A 23,230-nucleotide genomic window follows, 5' to 3' on the forward strand; every position below is an offset into this window, starting at 1 on the left:
TCATGGGATTGACCTTATGGGCTCCACTCTCCACCTACACACAAATAAATCACAGAAACAAACTGGTGCTGATTGTAAATCGGCTCTTTATGAGTTCTTGGTGCTGTCGGTGATAACAAGGCTCTGAGCTCATTGATGAATCCAGCCTCGAGATTTCACACTGACTGTACGCTCAGTTTGAAACGAATGAGCACCTTATGCACCGGCACAAAGAGGCGTAATCGGTTATTTGTGCCTCCAGATTTAAAGGTTTCCTCCTTCAATTAGTTAATTAGTCACTCAGTGGTATTAAGCTGTCCTGCTGCCTCGGCCCTCTCTGGGCTCTGTGCTGGGAGACGTCTATGTCATGGCTTTTCGAATGTGTTGAAGACAAAAGCAGGACAACAAGAGAGCCTCCATCTCTTTAGTGTGTGCGTGTGTGTGTGTGCACAAAGCAGCTGAGACGGATTCAACCGTGCCTCAGACACCTGCCTTCATACAGCGCACAGACAACAGGGAGCGTTTCTTCACTCTGAACCATGGGGGGAGGAAGAAGCCTATCATGTAGCATCTAATAGGCTCGTTCACAGTATTATAGCGTCGTCCAGCTCCTTCCCTTAAACTCCTGCTGTTTTACGACGACAATAACTACGTCTAATGCGCTTTCTGCCAAGTCTTGTACTCTGTGGGGATTTGCCTGCTTGCAGCACCTTAAACTGCATCATTTGATAGTTGCCATTTTATTGTTTTTATGGTGCTCTTCAATCAAATAAAAAAAAACTTGAATCCAATTGGTTTTTGTGCCTTTACTCATTAGCTATGCTCACTTGGAAAGAATAGTCGGTTAATGAACATCCTGTGCTTGAAACTGATGTTTCAAAAATAAAACGAAATGGCTAATAGAGAAAAATAATAATAAAAACAATCGTGCAAACATCTTCAAACAAATATATTCAGCTCTCAATGGGTTCTGGACAGGGGGTACACCTGTGATAGGGTGCATGCCATCAGACAGACAACTACTCACTCACTCCTACAGTCAATCTACAGACTCCATTTAACATAGAAGAAGCCACTGTACCAATTCTCGAGAAAACCCGCAAAGGATGTAGGTGTCCACCCTGGGGCTTGAACCCAAGGACTTGGCTGTAGGTCAAAATAACAGTGAACTAATATACAACAGTTAACTTCTGCAAAGTACATTTTTGCCATATTTGTTGCTCTCTGAAACATTAAAAGCCTATATTTCTCCATCCTTGCTTTTGTGCTTTGAGCTTCCAAAGATTCTTGAGTTTACACACTTTAGAAAATAATTCACACAAACATCGGCTTTAAGAAGAAAACAAAACAAAACCAAAAAACAGCTGCAACAGAGCCACAAGTTCCACATTTCAAGATCGTTTCATAGAAACAACTTCTCTGTTCTTGACTCTACCAACAGCAACAGAAATGCTCAAAGTGCAGCAACCTTAAAGGCTCAGATTTAATGAGAATAGTTTTTGGCCTTTAGAAGTGGACTTTAGAAACACGTCCTGTTTTGTCATCTATTCCAACCTTTTCCTGTACATGGTCCCAGCTAGAGGTTGCTGGAGCCAAATTTCGGGGCAACTCAGCTACCGATTGGTCCAAGTGTGCTGTGCTTAAAGCTGATATCCGGAGTTTCTGCGAAACCTATATTCAGTATGATTCTTTTGAAATGTGAAAAAATCCGTAACTAGTCTTTTAATATGTCTACTGCCGGTCGTCATTCATATGCTGTACATCAATGTATATAAGTCCCTCCTTTGTCCTATAGACCCCTATACAAATGGAAACGATCGTCGACTGCACCCAGCCAATAGGCTTCGACTTCCTGTTTTTGAGACTGTCAATCAAAGTGAATGCGGAACTGTGCACGGAAACAAGGCCGTGCGTCACAACAGCAAACAGGTAAATATGGTTTTGGCTCTTACCTGACCTATAGACCTATATCAATGCGACCTTGTTATGGTCCACGATGCGCGTGCAGAAAAGTAGAAGTGTGACTTCTGGTAGATTGGGAGAGGCAGTGGGAGGAGTGGAGCTGTTTAGGGCGGGACATCGAGACGTTTCTCAGAAACTCCGGATATCAGCTTTAAAGTGATCCGCAACAATCACATGAATCATTTTAAACGAATTGTTCTATAGCTGAATGATGAAACAGTGTTACTAATTGTGCAACAAAATGTTTTTTTGAGTAGTGCAATATATTCCTTTTACATGTGGGCATCGCCATTTTGGAAATTTAAGCCAATCAGCATTCTCATTTTATTTTGTCGTCACATCATATCTACTCCTTGTATTTCCAGTCTAATATACTGTATCTGTATGGTGAAATAGCATTTCAATCCAACTTTTTAGTGCTTCTGTGTCATCCAGTTTTTTGGACGTAATGACGTTTTTCCTAAGAAGACCAGGAATATTACAGTGGACAGATTATGAAAATGAGACAATAATAGTCTTTCAGTTGCGCTGTCTGTCATTTGGATTAAAAATCGTTTTAAAGGAAGACCTTTAGAAAAAGTGACATTTTATTATTTTTTTTTAAAAAGTACCAGTTTTGTGACTACATTTGAATCATTCTACCCTATTTGAGGTGTAGAAGTGTTTTCACTTCATTTCTACATGGATCACTGGCTGTTTCCGTGGTAACAAGACACAGAGGGAGTTGGGAGAAAGATACATCATAAAATATGCACTTTGTGTTGGATTACTTGATATTGATATTCTTGAACCTGAATGCAAGCACCAACAATTGCAAAACTGGGCACAACAAGTGTAGAATGATAATAAGTGAAAGCTTGATGATTAAAGCTCTTTTAATGTTGAGACATCAAATGAAAAGAAGATTCTATTAAAACAAACATTAACTCAACAGCTTTTTTTTTTTTAATCTAAAAAGTCCATTTTTTTCCCAACAGTTATGTTCTGATTATATTCCAGACATTTGTTCTAATTAAACATCACTTCAGATTTACTTTATCCTCCCAAAAGATTTCCTGAATTTTCACAAAACACAATGACACGTTAGTTCAGTGCCTGCAGAGCACTTGTCTTTACTCAAATTAAAGGCATCCTGCAGGGTTTGAATCTCATCCTCTCTGCCTGATTTCACTTTCCCTCAATGTCAGGCTTGCATCACATTCCAGCTACATGCTCCCCTCTGGGCCTGGCAGCGAGTTATTCCTTTTTTCTCTCTTTGTTGTACAATGGTTTCATGAACTGGTGGGGTTTCCAGATGCCATTCAGGCTCTGTTCAATAGAAACATGTGCAGTATGTGTGGCTGCTGAATGGAAAAGAAGAAAAGAATGAGCACCACGTTGCAAAAACAATGTCACAAATGCACTAATATCCAAATATAGTTGTGGAGCAGCAGAGCTGAGCCAACATCATGATGTCTCCTCCTGAAGAACACACGGTCTGCTACGGCAACTTTTCTCCAAGAAGTCCCCCAAGAGAAACTCGTCTATAACTATTTCAGTGGCCGCCTGAAGTGCTCTGGAGGCGGAGAAAACTTTTTCTGAAAAAAGGGGCCTCAGAGATTCATGTGTAGATATATCTTTAAGAAAATATCCCAACGACTGTTTGAGTTCCTGCATATTCTTGTTTGTTTTTTCACTCAAAGACCCCTGTGAATAAAGACGAGATAAGAAAAAAGCTGGTCTTTGTTTCTGTTTTTGAACTGAGGATTACAAAAGAATTATGTTTCACACATCATGTGACCTCACTTGTTTCTACAATGAGTCAAACGTTTAATATTTTGGTTTCAGACCATTTCATTCAACTCCAGAAACCTCAATAAGGATTTCTGTTTTTTGACCTCGGAAGATTCACCTGAAAAAAGAATCATCTATTGATCTATTGATATATATATATATATATATGTGTGTATATATATGTGTGTGTAAATATATATATATATATATATGTTACTCAGGGTGACCCAGGACAGCAGAGGTCAGTGAAACGGAGGAGAAAAAATGTAGTGTAAATAGATTTTCTCAGTTTTTTTTTTAAATTCACTCAAACCCCTATTTTGAAATTTTGGTTCATGTATTCATTCTTTGAATTTGTAGGTTTGTGTATGTGAAAGCATTTCTGTTTGTGTGTCTAAAATGTGGCTAATATACTGTATGTATTTAGGGTTGGGATTTTTATATGTGATCGGGGTCATGAGTTTAATAGCCTATGCTGTATTTTTTGAAAAGGCAAAATATTACAATGTAAAACTAGCCATGATGTTATTCGACTTGAGGTCTGTATGGGTTTTTCATGTTTCAAAATAAATATTGAAAAAATAAAATAAATGGGAGCATGTTTTGGATCTAGTTGCAAAATAACCCATGAAATAAAAGTAAAATAACATTATCCAAGTCCATCCAAGCATTCTCAGGGCACAAAGCAGTACATAAAAATGTCGGCGGGCGTTGCTAGGTTATATATTTCAATTATTCAGTTACACATTCATTATATTTTAAGACCCAATCAAAAATGACATCATGTGTTTCAACTGTGAGTTTAGATAATATCAATATAACAAAAACATAATGAAATCATTCAAAGATGTAGTGTAGCCATCCTAAATTTTAAGTGTCACACAAACAGTGGGAGGACATGACACTGTCCCATTTTATAAATCTCTACATTCATAGATAAACATTAAAACATCTAATCATTCACTGAAAAGACTGTTTGAGTTCAGTTCTAATATAATTCAATTAAAAAACAAATAAACGCCCACTTGGATTTTGTGTATTTTGTATGTGAATCCTCTAAAGAAGCCCTGTTCTACGGTGAGCTGATGGAGATGTGCAGTGCAGGTCGGCCGTTCTCTTAGCAATGGGCCGAGCTGACACGCGTCAGCCATGATAAATGAGAACGTTTTTGGGTCGGTGTTAAGTAAATGGAGTCATTATTGATGACCTCAGCGCTCCCTGTGCTGTTTCTGACGACTTCCAGGCCATGGCACTAGTAAATAAAGAGGTTATGTGATTCTGGAAGCCTGAGGGCTCGGCCTCCGCTCTCTGCCATGACGAGGTTAAGTTCACTTTGTAGCAGCTTCCTTGTGGAATAGTGATCGTGATTGTTCCAGTCGGCAGGGACTTATGCATGTGGTTGTTCAAACTCAAAGTAATAACATTGATGCACCTGAATGCACCATGTACCTGCGAACACCGTTGTTGTGTGGCTAACAGGACATTAGCGTCTGTGCTACAGAAGTTGTAACAATTTGTTATGCCGCACGCAAGGAGCAACAAGGCGGGTCTAACTAACTAACTAACTAACTCAATCAATCGTTTTTAGCCATAATGTGTTGCTAGGGCATTCACGGCACCAGGTGTTTTTCTCTCCCGGTGCTAAGGGGGTGCGGGATTGATATGTGGGGGTGCTGAAAATTAAAAAAAAAAAAGGAGTTTCTCGTTTTTTCTTCAATAAAAGAAGTTGTGCAACACAGACTGTTAGATATAAATGTCGTTTCAACTGAATTTGGTCAAAGAATATTGAACAAATTAGTTAAGCAAATAATACAAAGTGACCACAAGGCAATGGCAACAAAAAAATGAGTAAAAGTGACCAATTCAGCACCTGACAGCCACTCTTTCACCTGCCAATAATCAGAGAATAAATCTAAAATGCAAACGTCAGGGAAGAACTAACTCACCCCAGTTGTTTTATAGGAGAACGATGTGTTTGTTGTTGTTTCTGCGTGTTTGGACAGGCAGGCAAGATTGCTGAGTCGAGGGTTTGCCTTTCGGTTTCTCAGGTATATTTTAACGCCCCGCATGCAGGAAAAACTGCGCTCACGTGAAGCGGAGGTGACAGGTAGCGTGACATAAATGGGTAAAAGCTTGTAGAGGCTCCCTGGGAGACGGGCTCTTGGTCTTCATTTTCTACGGGAACTCTTTTTTTTCTTAATTATCAATTGCATTGAACTGCTAGTGGACGCTAAAATGATGTGTGAAAAAGATTCTTCCATCCCTCCCATCCCCTATTACACACACACACGTACACATTGTAGTATATGTTAATCAATGGGTCCCATTGAATGGGGTACAAGCTGGGATTTGATTGGAACAGAACGGCTACTCCAGAACTTTTTAATGTTTTTGAACTCAATATAATAATAATATTTAAAAAATATATATTTGTTAAGCTCCCTCCACCAGGGCTCTCTTGCAAGTTAACATAAACCTTATTGTTTTACATCCTGCGATTGGACGGTCAGACAGTTTCTGTTTTGGAAGTAGTAACTGTATTCATGTATATTGAGAAGTTGTATGGCTTGTCTTTAAAGCACTCAATACTGAGGAGAAAAAGTGAATTATCTTTTTATAAACATATTAGAACAGAGATGGGCAACTCATCACTGTGGCAACAATCAACACAAAAATGTTGATTGTCTGATCCGAGCGAGGGTCACATCCCATTATCAACATTCATGTCAGCATTGAGAATAATGACCAATTTACGCGTTAATACAGGGAACAACAAAGGGTTTGTGGTTAAATGAGGGTACGCAGTACGGAAAATGTCACGAGTCAGTGGTGAATTGGAACGCTATGTGACAATTCGCACTGCTGAAAATACTGCAAATTGGTATTTCGTACTGCGTACTGTATACAGTATACTGTATTTGGCGCCACTTGCACACAAATCCATCCCATCATCACATCTTGGACAGTTTACATTGTTCTATATCCATCCATTTTTATCCATCAGGCTGCACCTCTGGTCCATCTGAGTCACTTCCCTTCTGAAGAGCAGCAGGAGGAGGTGGAGGAACATCAGGAGCTGCAGATGTGGAGAACGTCGGCTTCTTTCTTGTCCTGGACTGTGATGTTTTCTTCAGCTGTGGGATCTTGAAACAGTGAGAAATGAAGTGACAAGTTACCTGCAGCGTGGCTCATAAACCATTCGTGAACGCGGATGTGAGAAAAACAACGACTCATAACGAAGCGTGTTGATCCGTGTTAATTCACAGTAGCGCGTGCCAGTTCTTGACAGCTTTTCGCGCCGAGTCGCAATACCGCGTGAAGATGTCACCCTACGCTTTCGCTCTGTTGCAAGCCAAAACCAATCAGCACGAGGCGACATGAATGTTCACACGCAGTCATAAACCTTTTCCAGTTATGTTGCGCTTCGTTTCGACTGTCATGAATGTGTCACGAACCACGCAGAATTGATATGCATAACATGTTGAGGTTCTGAGTAACCTCAGCATTTGGAGTCATTTTGTGCATTTTTGATGTCTTTTTGTATATTTTGCTCTTATGTTTGGAAATATGGTAATTTTGTGTGTTTTGTGAGTCATTTCTTTGTATTTATATTGTCCTCTTGTGTGTGTGTTTTTTTCTATTCTGTGTGTTTCTGGAGTCAATTTGTGCATTTACTGTACCTTGGGGCCCGCTCAATATTAAGCCGAGGACCGCATGTGGCCTGTATTAGCCTATATGGAGAAAAACAGATTGTACTTGTTCAAATTCATTCTGTATCAAATATTCAACACTAAAACTTTGATTTTCGCCCCACAGAATACATTTCGCTGAGATGAGATCTAATAGTCTTTGCACGCAGCCCCCCCCCCCCCACCGTCACTGCCAACCTGACTTACATTTGTCACTCTCTCGAGGAACAGAAGCTATTAATCATGTATGATGTGTTTGTGCGTGTCACGTTGTTACATGCCTCTCACGATAATCTGTGATTTCTATTAACATCAATGCGATTACATAATATGCTCCATATGTTGCCCCTTGCAAGCACATGGGGGAGACAAACATGCTAATCTTCACACAGTCATGAATCTAATTATTCACTTAATTTACTGCAGCCGACACAGAAACAAGACAAATCATTGTCGCCTCCGTAATGAAATTTACTACCTCCTCAAAGCACTCGTGGAAAATGTGTATTCTGCTGCTTAAATGCAGCATTATTGATATAAATGGTCGTCAAAGGGAATGACTCACATCTGACTAATTCAAGGAATCCCACATCATTTGCATTCCTGCCCCCATTAACCTTCTTCTCTGACATAAATCTAGTTTCTCACTCCTAATGGGATCGATCGGGGAGGTCTTCAAGTCCTTGTGTGAGGCGACTGGTTGTGTAAGCAAACCATCAGGGGGAAAAAAAACTCAAAGGGAGCATAGAGGTGGGGGAGAAGTTAACAAAGCCTGCTGAGCTCCAGAGGTTAGCTAGCCCCCACCCACAGCCACCACCAGTAGGCCCACAGGAATGCACCCAGTGAGTGAGTTTGAGCCATAGAGTCCTGCAGGCTGCTTTGTTTTCTGTGATGCATCCTGCTCTGCAAACACTGCAGCGCCTTTACTCCCAAGCATATCGGACTTGGACTTGGGAAGAAAGCTGTAATCTTGAAGGTCTTGATGCCAAACTGGGCACTGTATGATATTAGTGTTGTGTAAAAGTCAACAAAATTCAATATGGGAATTGTTGTTCATTTAGAAATATTATCTTTCTTAAGAAAACACACAAAACAGATCAAACTTTCAGACCAGACAGTAGCCACTGAAGGTCTTTCTGTCTTCCTTTGCACCACATTTGACTTTTGTTTGCACACACACTTCCTGCATTCATCTCTGCCGTTTAGACTTGTCTAGTTTTTCACCAAACCTGTTCCCTGGTGGAGCCTGCGCGGGAAGAAGAATTTGGCAATGTTTGACTTTACCGTGAGAGTCAGATTGGAAAGAAACATGGAAAAAGTGCACAAAAAAAGGAAACTCAAACCAGATTGACAACTAACTGAGAAATCGGATGTTTAAACAAGGGGAACATGTGGTTAAAAAAAGGCATTTTTTAAGAACGCACAGTCTGAACTTTAGTTATTTAAGGTGCGGCAGGATCCAGCACTGGTTTCTTGACAGGCATAACAAGCTTGCCTAATTTAGGGATTATGTTCTTCTCCCTATCACAAACCCTGAACTAATCCCTTATTAATTAAAATACACTTTACCTGCTAAGTAAGTCACTGGGTCAATTGTGCCACCGCTTATTTTCACCCTGTCAAATTGTGCACAGTTCTTTAAGCTGTTTTAAAGCCCACTGATCAAATATGACAGCTGATCAGCTCCTCACTGTAGAGCATCATAACCTCACTGACTCTCTTCCTGATTAATAATACAAAGTAAAAGTATCTTTCTAATGCACACATTTTAAATATGTATTCCAAAAAAAAAGCTGATTGTTAGTTTATGTTCAGACGGATGAAGTGCAATTTTTTGCTTGTAATTCACACATTTACAGACAAAAATCAGACTTTGCCTTAAATATCTGTAGATGTGTATACTCACTCTCAATGTCTGTTTAATTTACATTTGGTGTTAGAACAGTTTTATTTCTCATGTTGCCATTAAGCAACTAGATAGATAGATAGATAGATAGATAGATAGATAGATAGATAGCTTTATTGATCCCGCAGTGAGGAAATTTACTGTCATGACAGCTCACATCAGATAAAGTGCAGTAAAAAGACAACAGAAGGCAACACACAGAAAAACACAAAAGACACTCGAAAAATGGTGCAATGAATACAGAATAAGCAATACAATAACAGAATCTATATATAAATAGAAAAAAATAATCTAAAAATAATTAAGCATACAGATAAATACATATTTACAGGTGGGGCGATGAGATATACTGTATTTACAGACAGTGCAATGACCTAGATTGTTTTATTGTACAGAACTACAGTATTCACTAAAATCAGCAAATGAAAAATTGCTCCACATCTCTGAAAGCAGATGTCAGGTATGTCAAATATATCACTGCTCTGTTCTTTACTGCACTTAATGGTGTTAAAGTCAAGGCTATTTGTGCACGTCAATGGCCTTGTTAAAGGTCTCTGCTTTAAACGTATGCGCACTTACAGCACTGTAAACCACAACGGGACAATTGCTTAGTAAAACACAGTAGTGCTGGACGTTTCCGTCCATGTATCTGGAGACACTTGTGTTTGTCAGATAAGTGCACTCTGAGGCCCTCCTGGGTTCAAGTGAAGGAGTTGGAGTTTCCAAGAGGAGCTGAAAAGGAGGGAGGGGGTGCAGAAGGTGTCTGGCATGATTTTCTGCAAGCTGCACTTCACCTTCCAGCTGCTCCCAGCCCCTTTGAATTAAAGGTGGGGGGGTGGGGGCAAAGCCTACAGGAAGGGAGGGCTGAAGGATGGAGGAGGGATCTGTGGTTGGTGTCGGAGGGGGTGACTGGACGGGTGGGGGCACACTCTTGGACGTGCAGGCCCTGGAAATTTCCGTTGTGTGTTTCAGTTGTGTTGAGGGTGGGAAGGCTGGTGGAGGGCGGTGAAGGGAGGGGGTCACTGGGGTCTGGAGTCTTGGAAAGCAGCCAGCCACAGCAGGAAGCTTTTTCTAGTTTCACATGGACAAAAAAGAAGTCCCGGACACTGGCTGGTTGTCCGAGCTCCGCAACCCAGTCATCATCGGCAAAAAAAAAAAACAGGATCTCAATGGTTTCAGTTCAGGCAGAAACTCCAACTCACCACAGAAACATATACAGCACATTAAACAGGACAGTTAAAAAAGACACATTTCTAAAGAGCTCAAACAATCATCTATCATTGTTAGACATATGTTATAAATTCACTTTTCTCCATAATTATTATATGTGCAGTCATCAGAGAACCGGATCAGACAAATTTGGGTTTTTCGGACCTTCAGTTTGGCACATGTTGGTTAAAAGATCTTCCAGACCTCAATTTGACAACTTCCTTTATCTTATTAATTGAATCTCCTTTTAAAAAATGAATCAAGCTGAGACTACATGAGATTGTAAATACATAAATGGTGTATCAAGTTATTGTATTTAGCTGAAACCTTGAAAAAAGCACCATTTTGTGGATGTTTTGTGGACGTTTAATTGGCCTGGCAAAGGCCCAGGACGGACATGTGAGGCCGGAGGAATTGCACGTGTTGGTAGGAGACACTGGAGTGAATCAGGGGATTGAAGCTCTAAACCCAAGCAGGTGGGTGTCGAGAGAATAGAGAACTTCGCCCAAAAAAAAACACAGATTAAAGGGATGAAAGGTGGCTAGCGATTATCTGTCTTTAAATCGACTTCAAAGATAAAAAAAAAAAAAACAAGCCTAGAATCTGATACTAAAAACCTTGGTTTGCTGTGCAATATAATGCCTAATGCCAGCTGTTCATTTTTCAAACATCTGAAAAGAATATGGTGTCTTTGTTTTATAATCCAGTTGCTAGAGATTTGTATGTGGAGAAGTTGAAACAGTAGCTGCATGTCTGTTTTACGAATAAAACTCTTTCTGAAAGGCTGATTGACTAAATCTTTAATATTAAACGGACAAATACATAAACTATGCAATTACTGTATTTCAAATGAAAGGGCATACAAAATCTTTTCAACACATGTTTTATAGGAATGTAGGAGGATTTGAGCCATGCCACTCTTACCTTGATATTTTTTGTGGTGCAAATTTGCCAGTTGGGGAAATAAACTAGCAAGGAGAATCCTGCATGTGTCATTGAACCACAGACTGTAGAAAATAATGCATTGAACTATATCAAACTAGAGCATTCGGAAAGCGCAGACCTCTCACCAAGTACAGCACGAGTACTGGGCTGGACATACACATAATGCACTTCCCAACCACTACTACATTACCCACAAGCCACCGCACATTACCCATAAGTCCCCACACTTAAAGGTGCAAGCTCAGGGACAGCTCCTATTTTCCCATTTTTTGGTATTTTCTCATTTTTAGTAATCCAGAATATCACCATAATGTACTCACCTGTTCCTTGTCCCATTATCAACAATTCCTGAAAAGTTCATACAAATTTCTTCATAACCTTTCACGTTATCTTGCTAATAGACAAACAGATAGATAAACGTAGGTTAAAACACAACCTTTCGCCTTGCGCTTGGTGGAGGTAATAACAGAGTCGGAATAGAAATGTTACTACTAAGTTATTATACACTTTTATTAACACAAATGCCAAAATAGACGACATAAAAGTATAACTTATGGAGAAACTGACTGTTTACATCTTACGGTGTGTAGTTGCCATTTTGCTAAGACGTCATTCCAATTGACTCGGGCTGTTTGGATCCTGCCTGAATTCCCGAGTCAGGGTCCTGAGCTCAAGGGCCATTTTATTGCATTTTATGATTTGTTGTGTCAGATTTATCCAGGTTCCGAGTGCAATTAAATACGGCATAACTAAACCCTAAAACCACTCAAATGTATTCCAGGATAAAGTAGTGTTGTTGATTGTTTCTTGTCCAATTCTTCACATTTTGATTTGGCGTATTTTGTTGTAAAAAATATAAAAGTGACTGGCCTTGAACTCATCTATGACAATTTTGCTATTGGCTGAGAATCGTACCTTTCACAATCCAACACTGTTGGCCCCGCCCCTTCTATAAGAACTAGTACCTGTTGACTTTGCAGTCTGTGGCGAGTAGGGTTGATGGAGAGGATTGTGATGAAGAGCTGTATAGTGAGGATTGAGTAGGTAGTTAGCATAGCTAGCATAGATTGTCCTTTGGAGATTTTATCGAGTTGACTAGTGTCTTAACTGTTCCTGGAGCCCCACCCACAATAAAGGAATTAAAAAAAAGTACAGCCTAGATTTCTGACAGTCAAAACCTCAGTGTTTAGTTCCAGTAGTTAGTCACACCATCCGTTGTTACAGTTTAAAGGGCCAGGATTATGAAAAATGCACTTTATAATGGTTTTGCTACAATGATATACATCCCTTTACCCTCATTAAAAGGGCCAAAGTTGAAAAAGTTATGTTTCCTCTCTCCCTTGTTATTCCACATTTTGTAAAAAGTCAGCTCCAAACAGGCGAGTTGGATTTTCCCCCAATAATACGTCTCTCTGACCCGGGGCAGAAAGCGCACGGACTGAAAGCGCTCACAATCAGTTCCATTTTTAGTAGCCGTTATATCGCCTCAAATTGCCTTTGACATGATCTGACGTGTTTGTGACCTGTTTCTTGGAGTCAAAATTACAATAGCCACTTAAATAGCCATGTATTTTACTGTAATGTGCAGTTTTTTTGGCTAAAAACTATAAGAAGAGTGTGCGGATAGCAAAAGAAAATCGCTATGATGATCAGCTGGTGCAGTCTGCGTCTATGGACACGCCCACTCATACATATGAATGAAGGCCCCAAAACAGCCTGTTTTTAGAAGCTCTGTGAAAGTGATTTTTCAGAGGGCTGAAACCCTGGAAAACAGGCGAGTTTGGGAAAATAAACCTCAAATACTATTTTGTTGGGGTTCTTAGATCGAATGGAGATATGTGAAAAAATAGCATAATACCTTTACAGACCTTTACGTTTATCTCAAAAGGACTGAAAAAGTCCAATGGATGTCTGTCTGTGTTTGATTAGAGAAAAGAATGACCCGCTGCTTACATTAATCACACTAAAATCAATATGATCTTATCTAAGTGTGATTGAGATGCCTTCCTACTCCTTCACCCATGCGCCTCACCCCTGTTTGTTAGTTAGTGTAAATGTGTTTTAGTGAACACGCTCTCAGCCATAGATCATGGTACAAACATTATTTATTCATGGACAGAAACGATAAATGCGAAGCATGCACCTCACAAGTGTTGTCCATCTGTTAGCTGGCCGACTGTACACATTAATATAATACAAGTCCTCAGGAGGCGCACTAATGTCTTCTCATGTGTTAATGCTTCACACTTACTATCTGTGTAATAACACTGCCGTTAATTATAATTAGTGTCCCGTCGTTGGGATGTGATTTATCTGTCCCATAAGAAGTGAAAGCCAAACAGTGTGACCTTACCAGCTTCATTTGATCACCACTGTGCAGATGGCTGTTCACCCTCTCACTAGACATCTCTAACATGGAAAACACCGGGTATAATTACTCCCTGTAAGACACTCATTAATCTGTCTCTGAGGACTACCGTACACATGATTTCACAAAAAGAAGAAGATTATTTTATTTTCACTTAGAAAGCTTTATTTTATTATTAATATTATTAGCCTGTGATTTAAATGGACGATTGCTGCCTAACTTCCAATATAAGTGCCTGAATTCTGATAACTAGGCAATTAAATTGTGTTTTATCTGTGCTACTAGTGGTAAATAGGACACAAATATGCTTAGAAAATTTTACAATTAAGGACTTCAAGGAATATTTATTTTTGCAAAACCACAGATTTTCAACTTCCTCTTGTATAAAACTGTAAACACACTGTACATTCACATAGGTGTAATTACCCACCACAAGGCCGTCAACATTCACTCACACACTTATTCACTGCTACGACTATAAACCTTCACTGTAGGTGGATTACTTTGGAGATTAATTGAGTCCATAACAGGCTAACGTGCTAATTAGCACAGCACCATGCTGCCTGCCTGTGAGTAAACACTCTATAATCCACGTTGTTGTATGAGAAGCAGGAAAAATTGGAGTTTTGACGTCACACATGGGCCTCAAAAGAAGTACATGGAAAGACATTAAGCAGGAGCCAGTATTAAATGAAGGTTTACTGTATAATGCTGAGTGAGATTTATGAATGAACAGAATTCATACATCAGGGTGGGAACTCGAGGGGTGGCCAGGGTAGCACTGATCAACTCTGGAACCTGATTGGACAGCTCTAGTGCCTCTTAATGAGATTGACAGCTGTGATACCTGTGATATTTTGATACTTGCCTGTACGTGTATTTTTCTATTCTATTTATTTATCCGGGCATTGAGTACGTAATTTGGTTTTGTACATATTCACATGTTGACGTAGGAAAAGTAAAACTCCTTGAATCATTGAAGAATACACATCCAATAGAAATGATATGCAACTTCAATAATTGAGGAAAAAAGTAAACATTAGTCAAGTATCAGATTACCAATTGAGAGGAACAACTTAAAAACATAGTTCTTTGGCAGGTTTGAGGTTATTTGTTTGTTAGGTACTTTGTTCTCAAGAATGCTTATAATCAATGTATCTGGCTAGATTATGAACTCCCTGATAAATAGTTTACCACCCTCTGGCCCATCCCTGAATAAAAGTCGAGTGAAGCCAATGGCATTCGTTTAATTTGTAATGTACAGTAAGTGGTTTTCAAGAATAGAAGACGAGACATGTTTTATTACAATTTCTGACCCTCTGATAAAGAAAACTCTTGCGAGTAGCCCAACAAGTAGTAAGAACTTGACATAAAGACTGTGGGAGTGAAAACATGCAAACTCTACTCTGAAAGTCTGCGACACAAACCCACAACCATCTCGCTGTAAGGCAACATTGGTGACCAGTGCCTCCTTGACAGGGTGAGGAGTTCAGTCGCTCAAGAGACACTCAAAGTAGAGCTGAAGCTCCCCAGGGAGCCAATTGATTTCAATTGATTTGTCATTTTTCAGGTTTATTCAACTTTGTCAAGCTCAATACGGTTGGCTCATGAATCACTGGAGATATCATAATTTAATTTGGAAGAGGTTTGGCCTCAGTAATGCCACCTGACTGCGTGTGAATTATGTGAGTATGACAATAGAATAATGTTTGACAAAGCACTTTATCTATGGCAGGGGTTTCTAATTCAGTTTTTATTCAGGGGCCAAATATGGAGCAGTTTAATCTCAAGTGGGCTGCAGATTTTGTGCCCGAGTTTGCACTTCTACATATAACTGATACAAATAGCTTGTGAGGTACCGACAATATCCAAGCAATAAATGACAGGTATCAGCCCCTGTGGGATCACCACTTCAAAATATTCTTAGTAATGTGACATTTTTTTCTGTAATTCAAGGCAATTGTGTGTGATTGTTTTTGAGAAGTTGCAGGATTTTTAGAAATATTGAGAGTTCTTTCCACAATTCAAGCAGGAAAATAGTGAGCCCCTGCAAATATTCTGGAGCGTCAATGCATTTATCAATTTGGCTGGACAGAGCTATCTACAACTGAATCATTTGGATCTTTATCATTTTTACTGACAGAGCATTACAGTTTTTACCTGTCAAACACAACATGTAAGTAGGTAGTAACTGTTTTAAGCAGGATAGGCTGCAAGTGTCTTCATAGTTTGATTTAAAAACAATTGTCATGAACACACATGACGTGTTTTACAGAGCGTAAGTTGAAGTATTTTTTCTTATTTTGCACAGGGAATGATTACTGATGTTACATCATTTTCAGCTTTGTCTTATGTCTGCGTTTTCCAGCGGGCAAACATGATGAAGAGTCTGCTACGAAGCAAGATGATCTCCGGTGCAAGGGAGAAATATTGATATCGACATCGGTTACTGGCCAAACGAGCTGTAAAATATATGCATGTTGGCCAAAAACCCAATATCGTGCATCACTAGTTGATAGTGTATATAATGTCGCTGTCATTTGAAGATACTGGTATAGCCGAATGGATTTTATGTATGTTTTTTCTCCGTAACAGCCCATCATATCATGTGTTCTTGTATTGCCAAGAGCGTACCTCTCGGTTTGGGAATCATGGTTTACATACTCATAAAGATGAATCCCTGAGCATCAGTGGATCTCTGCATTAAAAGAGAACATAACAAGCTGTGAAATGCTCCAGATTGCTGCACTCTGCAACAACTGATCATCTCTGAGGGCTCAATCTGTGTAACTGGCTTTTCTGTCTTCCCTTGGAAAAACACACAGCTTTCTACAATAGACTGCAGTGAGGAGGGGTGTCTCACTTTGATCTTTAAATACCCTCTAACGTTAAGGCGCGCTCATTGGCTTGGTTTCTTCTTCTTTCTTTTTTTTTACAACTACTGGACAAAAATGTAGACGCTCCCTTGAATGTGGGAGTTGTAGTGCAAACTGCGTGTACACCTATCCCCTCTTTCTGTTTTTCCCTCTTCCCTCACCACCACTGACTACCATCTGTCCCTTTCTTCCATTTCGTGCATCCACACCCCTCACATAGCAACAGCAGCGGTGCACGGTTGCCTCCGCTGGATGTGCGCCTCGCACTATGCAGACCGTCCCTAGGCCGGGCTGCTTCCCCCCTCCCCCACCAGCTTCGCTCCTGTTTCACTCAAAGATGGCGTCGGCTTCGAAGCCTCCAGTCTCTGGCTGCATTTTTAAGGCTTGTTGTTGTCTTCGTTCCGGAAGGTTTTGGCACGCTTTCCCCGGCGGCTCGACCTAGATTCCCGGTGAGTAGCCACTGAAGCCGGATGGAAGTGAGAGCGTGAGGTTTATCTTCAACCTCCAGTCGTTCGCTTTCAACGGAAAGCAGAAGCGGAGCTTTAGAAGGGGGCGACCGCGAGAGGTGGAGGGAGAACTGGGTACGGTGGGACGGTGACCGCGGAGGGGGCGGCTGAGGCCTAACTCATTGTTGTCTTCCCCTCTCCGCTGGCTGGAGCGTTACGTGGGAGGAAGTCGGTGAGGCGGGGATGCGCCTGGGCGGCCGGAGGCTCGTATTTCTCGGCTAGGCCGCGGAGCTTGTCACGCTGCAGTCCACCGCGGAGGCTCCTCCAGCCGTCTGCAAGCTGCATTGTGCCTTTCCCCCCCGTAACAAGGCCGCAGTTGGCGTTTATGCAGAATGAGGTGATACACAGTGACTGCTACTTCTAGGTTAGTTGTTCTCTTGTTAAGATAAATGTTTTCTTCTTTACAGGCTTACGCGCCTTTGTACTGTTTACGTTTCGGGTTAGAAACACAATCGTAACGTTAGCTCCCTGGCTAGTGCTAGCTTGTTTAACAACACTAGTAAGCGGGAAGCATTTTCCAGTTGGTAGACACTTTAATGACTTTAAAATATACACATTTATCTCGTACTATTTTGGCATGGCGGGTTTTATTTTAAAACACTTTATCCCACTAGCATTTGAAGCTAATGTTTGCTAACAGCCAGTGCTTTGATCGCATCATGTTTACGTTAGCAACCCCAAACAAGGAAAGTTGTCAACATACAAGTGCAGTTTCAGGTCATGTGCTATGGTAACCCCACGGTTGTCGGTGTCAAATGGACATTTCAACTATTTGTACTTGATTATATTTAATTCGATATGCCACCCAAAAAAACGTGTTTTTGTCAAATAGTGTGCCTTTACATTAGTTATATGTCCAAACCTGTCTGTAAGAACCAGCTTTACAAAGTACAATTCTCAAAGGGCACTCATTGTATTTAACATTTTTTGTTGTTGATCAGTCAATATTAATGCATAATAAGAAACATGGAATATCTGGCTGGTATTGTACTTAAGTGAATAATATGTCTATTATTGAGTTATTTATAAATATGCCCTGTAACACACAACTCCATTGCCATTAAGTTATTTATGGTTAAAAGTGCATTTTTTGTTTCAATAATACTGATACAATTATTTTACAGTGTCTGTGTCGTGTGTGGTTATGAGTTCTTTATCACTGTTGTAATTCATTGTGCAGCTGCAGCTTAAACAGGACTCAACAGTGTGAGCTTTTCACTCACATTTGCTCCGAAATGTAAGTGTAATGCTATGTTTAGCTCGCCCATTCTGTGATCACATTTTTCTCATTCACAAAACTTTGCACACTACCACACTGACTGTCCTGACTGCAGTTTGTCATAACTGCTCATGGAGTTTTATATACTAATGTTTGATACAGGCAAAGACTACATATGATAAATAATGTATTAATTACATTGTCATCGTCGTCTGCTGTCGTTTAAAAACGACAAATACGACAATCTTCTGGCCACAATGCACTAATCACAGTTGTTCTCTGTAATAATGCAACAAGTGTCACACAAGAGGTGACAGACCAACAAAAAAAGAAAAGAGGGAGCGTGAAACCAGCATGAAAATCAGGATGAAATCAGCAGTTGGGTGAAGGAGAGAAGTCTGAAGTGAAGGAAAAGGAACAGGATGCTTCCCGTTTTCAGTTTATGTGCTTCATCATCTGTTGTGTAGAGACATGTCATCCTTTCTACTTTTTTGTCCTTTAACTACAGACTTGGGGATTTTCTTTAATAATTATTTAATACGGATCAGTGTGGAGGGTCGATCCCACTCCTGCGGTGAAACCATGGCTGACTTCTAAACGTGCTAGACGGCCAACATGCACAAACAGTTGGACACCTCATATCCTTTGTTTAGTTCACAGAGGAAAGAAATGAGAAACCAAAAAAAATTGTGATGTGATGCCTTTTTGTTTGTCTTCAAATAATAATTTTGTTGTGCTACCAAATATTTTACGTTTGGAACGCATGTTTGTGTGGTGGGGAAAAATGTCAGTGTAGAGCGCCGTTTACGGAATCAAGAAGTTCCCATTCTCGACTGTCATCTTACAAGTTTTGAAGTGTGTTTGGGAAAGACACTGAACCTCAGTTTGTTCCCAGCAGATGGTTAGCACCTTGCATTAGACTTGTTGTATAAGTGGCCTAGTGGTTAAGGAAGCGGGCTTGTAATCGGAGGGTTGCCGGTTTGAATCTCACCTGGGCCATCACTGTGGGATGTAGAGCAAGTCCATTAACTCTATCTGCTCCCCGGGTGCTACACTGTGGCCCACTGCTATCCAATGGGGAAAATGAGTTAAATGCAGAGAGAGAATTTCACAACGGTTTCACTACGGTGGTTAATAAAGGATACATTATTATTATTATTAGACTTTTGTTGTCTAAGTGTCTGCTTGAACAGATGAATATGACTTTAAATGTCAAGTGCCGAGTGTTTAGGTTAAAGTGTGTTTTTAAAATTGACATTTACTCATCCTTTAATCTTTCATTTCTGCACTGCAACACACATACCAGTTAACTCATGATGTTCCATTACAGGGGACCAGTCGTTTAAAGTAACACATAGTAAAATATAGTTTTTTCTCAATATCATTAACATATTTCATTTTGTTTTTTCTCTTCTAATTTTCTCTTTTAGTGTTCAGTGCAAAAGTTGACTGGTTAGGCAGATGTTGCTCTCCAGCACTGCTTTCTCAGTGTTGGACTCCTAATATTCTACTTCCCACTGCTTTCACCATGGTAGATGTATTTTGTGTTTAGCAGATGTTTACAAAATGCCAATTTCAGCAGCTGCAGTGGATGTGTAAATTGTTAACTGAATAGTTTTTTAATGAATGTCTTTATATAAACATTTTAATTGTTGATGATAGTGATTAAATTAGATTTGCGTAAAGAAAGGCTCTAACAGGTGTTAAAAGTGCTTTTATTGCCTGCTAATTTCAGTTTTCAGTGAGTAGCGTTGCCATAATGATGGTGTGTTGAAGTTAAAGGCCAGGCGCCTTAGTGCGGCTTTAGAGCAAACCGAGACTGTGCGCACATTATATTATTCAAGTTTTCATTAATTTAATTTGTCTTCTAATCTTATTAACCATCTGCTCTGTTGTTTTTCCTTTTTTACAGTTTTCTTCACCTATCGAATTGCAGCAGTGGAGGTGTTCGGCTTGCTGGTTCTTTGGGTGACAATTTGGCTTGGTTCCACAGAAGAGGAGTCAAGATTGCTAGAAGAGTAAAACAGGAATATTCAACCAACTCAAGAAAACATGGATGCTGGGAAAACAAGTTTCCTGGAATATTGTAATCTACAACTTTAGGAATCCGTTTTATCATTGAGACAATAACTTTCCCCCTGAACGTTACTTTCCACCTACACTCACACTGAAGGAACAGTACTTTCTTGGATGTTGGAAGGTTTTTGAGTAGCTGTTTTCGAAGATCTTGTGTACCAGGAAAGTTTAAATTAGCAATAGATCATTTCTAATTTCTCTACTCCTCTTGCGTCTGGCCAGGATCCTTCGCCGGGTGGGGCGAAGGTGGTGAGTGGACCAGATTTTACTGGGTGCGGGGTTGGCTCTGGGGTTAGTGCTATGATCAGCTGCTTTTTTCCGAGCTGCTCATACTTGGCTTCTGAGGGACTCCCCGTACGACCTCAGGACAAGGGATAGAAACAAGTAAAGGGAAAAGAGGAGGAAGAGGAGGAGGCGGCGCTACGGCGCAGGCCAGGTGTTTCCTCGGCTCATAGTCTCTGTTTTCTGTTTGTGGCCCCTGCAGTTAGGCTCCAGGGCCTCTGTATTCAACTGCAGTCATGGTTAAGCTGGCAAACCCCTTGTACACTCAATGGATCTTGGAGGCCATCAAGAAGGTTAAGAAACAAAAGCAGCGACCATCAGAGGAGCGCATAAGCAATGCAGTGTCCATGTCCCATGGTCTGGACCGCAAAACTATTCTGGAACAGTTGGAGCTCAGTGTTAAGGATGGTACAATACTTAAAGTCACCAACAAGGGTCTGAATTCCTACAAGGACCCAGATAACCCTGGGCGCTTGGCTTTACCGAAGCCCAAAGGAGGCAGCAGCTCGGGAGGAGGAGGAGTTGGAGGGGGAGGAGGAAGTAGTACAGGAGGTGTTGGAGGAGGTGGTCTTGGTGGTGGAGGAGGTGGAGGTGGAGGTGGAGGTGGTGGCTCCAGTGGTGGCGGTGGAGGCACTCACTCACATTCCGTAAAGAAACCTGGACTCGACTGGAATAAACTGATCAAACGGGCACTAGAGGGTCTCCACGAGCCCGATGGCTCCAGCTTAAAAAACATTGAGCGCTTTCTGAAGTGCCAGGCAGATGTGGCTGCCTACTTATCGGGCAGTGGCTCCATGGGGCCTGGCCTCTTCCACCAGCAGCTACGGGTAGCCCTGAAAAGGGCTGTGGCTCATGGACGTGTTGTCAAGCAGGGTCCACTCTTCCTGTTCATCAGCAGAAGCAGCTCCCTGGACGACGGGACCGGCCCAGTATCTCTGGAGTCACTACCGCCTGTCAGGTTGCTGCCGCATGAAAAAGACAAGGTACGTATCTGCATAAGAGCACCACAAGACAGTGACACTGTGCGCACCTTGAGCTTGTTTTCATTAAGGTTTTAGTTGATGAAATGCATTACATTAGATTTGTATAAAAACTTTATTTATAAAGAAGTTTTGATGAAAACTGTGGTTATGAAAATGAACATTGAAGGCCAAGCTGTTAATATTTAGAAGCGGTATTAAAAAGTACCCATTGTGTCGGATGTTGCCTGGTTTCTTGCAGAGCTTCCTGTTTAGAGAACAGATGTGAGATCAAATGTATGTATTGGCCTTACCATTGTCTACAGACAATTTGATGGTGAGCCCATTTTTCAGGAGCAGAAGTGAAGAGTCACATGCATCCCAACTGTGGACCAGCTGCAGGGCTGCTCCCTGTCACAAGTTGGAAGGAGATTGGAGGGAGAAGGAAAGGAAGTGAGGGAGCATAGACGAGCTAGGGAGAGATGGCGTGTCTTTTTTTGGTGCCAGAGGGATAGGCCTGGATGACGCAAGCTTTAGGCCCCTGTAACCAGAATGAGAGTGAGGTAGAGACATAGTTAGGGAAGTAAGAGAGGCAGAATGAGCAGGACTGAGGGAGAGGCAGACAAGCAGGCGGCAGAGAGTGGAACACACCCACTTTGTAACATGATCAGAGACCAGCTGCTAACCTCTACTTCTGAGGGCCACACACATGTACACGCACAAGTACGCCTTTCCTATTTTCTACAAAGACAGCAGACACGTCATAATGCTGCACATGGTGTTTAACACAAAAAACGCTCTGCCACTAAGGTAAAATAGTACTTTTAGCATATCCTGCTAATGTTGGGATTTGATTTTAAATCAGAATAAATTGTTTTAATTCTCATAGCAGCAGGTAAGAGAAAAATATTGGACTTTGAAAACATTAGAAGCCTTCTAATATGTGAAAATAAAGGGAACTCTTCTTAGTTGAATGTAGAAAATTTACAAATCTTCAATTTCTCTTCTTTTTGTCTGTTTTCTTTGGTGGTACAAAATACAGGTGACTTGCTTAATAATGGGCTCTGGAGTGATACTTTCAATCTTTTTGTCACTTTTTCTTTCTCAAACTGAACTGTGGTCATCTTGTGTTCAGTGTAATGAAAGTGATTGATTTCAGTTGGATGTGCAATTTTTTTCTCAATTGATCTCATTTGAAGTTGAGCTGGAAAGCATTTATCCTTTATTAAAAGGAGGACATCGGTTTCATTGCTGGGGTCTAAATAGGGTCCTTTCTATCTAAAATTAGAGTTTTCCCTCAAATGCTTGCTAATTATTATTTTTTGGCACGTGTCGCTATACCTGACCATCAAAACTAAGGCAGCAAGTTCAATGGCTCGGGACCCCAAATTATCATATACACTAGTAAATACAGTGATGTTTCAAATTTGAATTTGACTGTTTGTTCAGCTCCAGGGCTAATATCCCAACAAATTGACTAG

At 40.7% G+C, this 23,230-nt stretch overlaps 1 protein-coding gene across 3 annotated transcripts in view; it reads left to right on the forward strand.

Moving 5' to 3' along the window:
- The first annotated feature begins 17,007 nt into the window (after nucleotides 1-17,007).
- The window catches only part of kat6a (K(lysine) acetyltransferase 6A), a 36,542-nt gene continuing 30,319 nt past the window's right edge, over nucleotides 17,008-23,230 (forward strand). The window contains exons 1-2 of one of the 3 annotated variants that reach the window (XM_028456592.1): nucleotides 17,008-17,156; nucleotides 20,345-21,773. In XM_028456592.1, coding sequence (XP_028312393.1) covers nucleotides 21,027-21,773 — 747 coding nt within the window. In that variant the 5' untranslated portion in view covers nucleotides 17,008-17,156; nucleotides 20,345-21,026. Of the gene's footprint in view, nucleotides 17,578-19,861; nucleotides 19,964-20,344; nucleotides 21,774-23,230 lie in introns of those variants that run through there. The other 2 variants (XM_028456593.1, XM_028456594.1) reach the window with 2 other exon arrangements.

Source organism: Gouania willdenowi, chromosome 9 (genome assembly GCF_900634775.1).
Source record: "Gouania willdenowi chromosome 9, fGouWil2.1, whole genome shotgun sequence".
Lineage (NCBI taxonomy): Eukaryota > Metazoa > Chordata > Actinopteri > Blenniiformes > Gobiesocidae > Gouania > Gouania willdenowi.